The sequence below is a fragment of the Sphaeroforma arctica genome, assembly GCF_001186125.1.
Source record: "Sphaeroforma arctica JP610 unplaced genomic scaffold supercont1.5550, whole genome shotgun sequence".
Classification (NCBI taxonomy): Eukaryota; class Ichthyosporea; order Ichthyophonida; genus Sphaeroforma; species Sphaeroforma arctica.
In genome coordinates, this window is record NW_014035008.1 from 1 (window position 1) to 1,934 (window position 1,934).

General features: G+C 45.3%; 1 protein-coding gene across 1 annotated transcript; it reads left to right on the forward strand.

The window, feature by feature from the left end:
• Positions 1 to 98: 98 nt before the first annotated feature.
• SARC_15059 (hypothetical protein) lies at positions 99 to 203 on the forward strand (the record flags this gene model as incomplete). Its single annotated transcript, XM_014290809.1, has 1 exon — positions 99 to 203. A coding segment is annotated over one exon (105 nt), but the record flags the coding sequence as incomplete, so codon positions are not given.
• Positions 204 to 1,934: the final 1,731 nt, after the last annotated feature.

The window sequence follows — 1,934 nt, forward strand, 5'->3', positions numbered from 1 at the left end:
TATATATTTATTTATTTATTTATTTATATGTATATATATATATATATTGTTTCGGTCAACATGTTGCTAACATCTCCAACCTATACGCCCACGCACAGGCGGGTGTGGATGTGATCGTTGTGGATGAGAGCGAGTTTATGCACGTGCTGGGGCATAAAAGCTCCATGATGCTGACCCTGGACGAGATCTTACACCACAGGTAATCGTGCGAGTACTCTCTTTTTCGCTACTATCCTGAGCGTCTTTGAGTGCATTTGAATCGACAGAACACTACCGGTGCACGTCCAGAGTTGCACACAACCACTGCTATAGTGAAAATGCGAGCGTGCCTCTATCGGGGCTGTGTATCATATCGAACTTGCCACATGTGAAAAACTGCACGTTTTAACTGGGGATATGATGAACTTTATATTGCTGGCCAAGAGTACCAAACCCTGTACCACACGGCACTGTGCGTAGCTTTTCTCGACTCTTAGTGCTGTACTCGGGTATATGAGTGCCTTCGTGCCTGTTTGCTGTGCGATGTGTAGGTGGCGATAAAAACCATAGCAACCACCTCAGCCTTGTACAAGCTCGTTTCGAGTTTCGTACCACTCACGAAGACGCACGTGGGGTGTGTTCGGCATTGCGCCGATCCAGGCACAACATACATATGCTAGCGTTGCGATTCACCGGGTAGTTCTAGTGAAGCGAGGGCTGTCCATTGGTCATAGTTCGTTTGTATGTCCACAGGCGACGTCATCAATAACCCCCATGTTATTTGGACGTGTACGTATTCTTGTCCGTCCCGCGTTCAACATCTCTCGTAGTGTGTGGCTCAGACAACTGTACACAACGCGTGCTGAACTTCCGGATGTGTTTTTAGTCAATCCCATAAGCGCGTGCTGCCCCCAGCACTTCACTGTTGGCTCGATTTCCCTCTACCTACATATACGTTGTATGTTCGTACGAACAGGCAGTGGTTTGAAGCCTGTACCCCAAGAATGTCTTTGTGCATAACCAGACCGTCAAGACCCGTTCTTATTACCTACATAAACGTACTCCATTGCAACACAGTCGAGCCATAGCACGGGCTGCCCCTAGGCCGTTTGTGGTGTGTGATTTCCCCTTTGGCGTGTCGCAATTCTCGGCTGACAAAGTACTGGAAAGTGCTGTGCGTTTGGTTAAGGATGGGCGAGTACAGGTATGCATGCACGCATATGTAAGCACGAGGTGTTTGTATTAGTTGATGCTATCAGTTGAAAACAAGGGTTTTCTCGGTTGGTATATAGCTGGAAAGTGCTGTGCGTTTGGTTGAGGACGGGCGAGTACAGGTGTGCATGCACGCATATGCAAGCACGGGGTGTTTGTATCGGTTGATGCTATCAGTTTAAAACAGGGTTTTTCTCGGTTAGTATATAGCTTGAAAATCGTGCGTTCGTGCGATTGATTAAGGACGGTCGAGCGTATGCATAGACAAGCATGCGAGATGAATAGTGTCCTCCTTTTACTTCGATATACAAGCTTTTCTTACTGTGAAAAGTGCTGTGTCTTTTCTTAGACTTGGGCGGATGTATATCTATGCCAGACTGAGTGGTTGAAGTTGTATTGTTATAGCAGTTCAATACAGAATTGTCTTAATGTACCGGACGTATAGGGGGATTCGTTCATAGAAGAATGCTTCGAATTTTCCGTACACCTCATGCTAGAACACCATGGGTGGATGTGGACGCGAAGCTTCTGATACACCATATATAGTCCTACATGAGCAACATACTTATATAGCGCGGCGCTGTGCTTGTTGAAGTGGTGATCAAGATTCTAGTTGGTTCCGAGAGCATACAATACACACACATTTGGATAAGCCGTAGAAGGCACAAATACAACATACTGCCGCGCTATGTCTATATCTATATCTATATATATATATATATAAATATATATATATATGTATA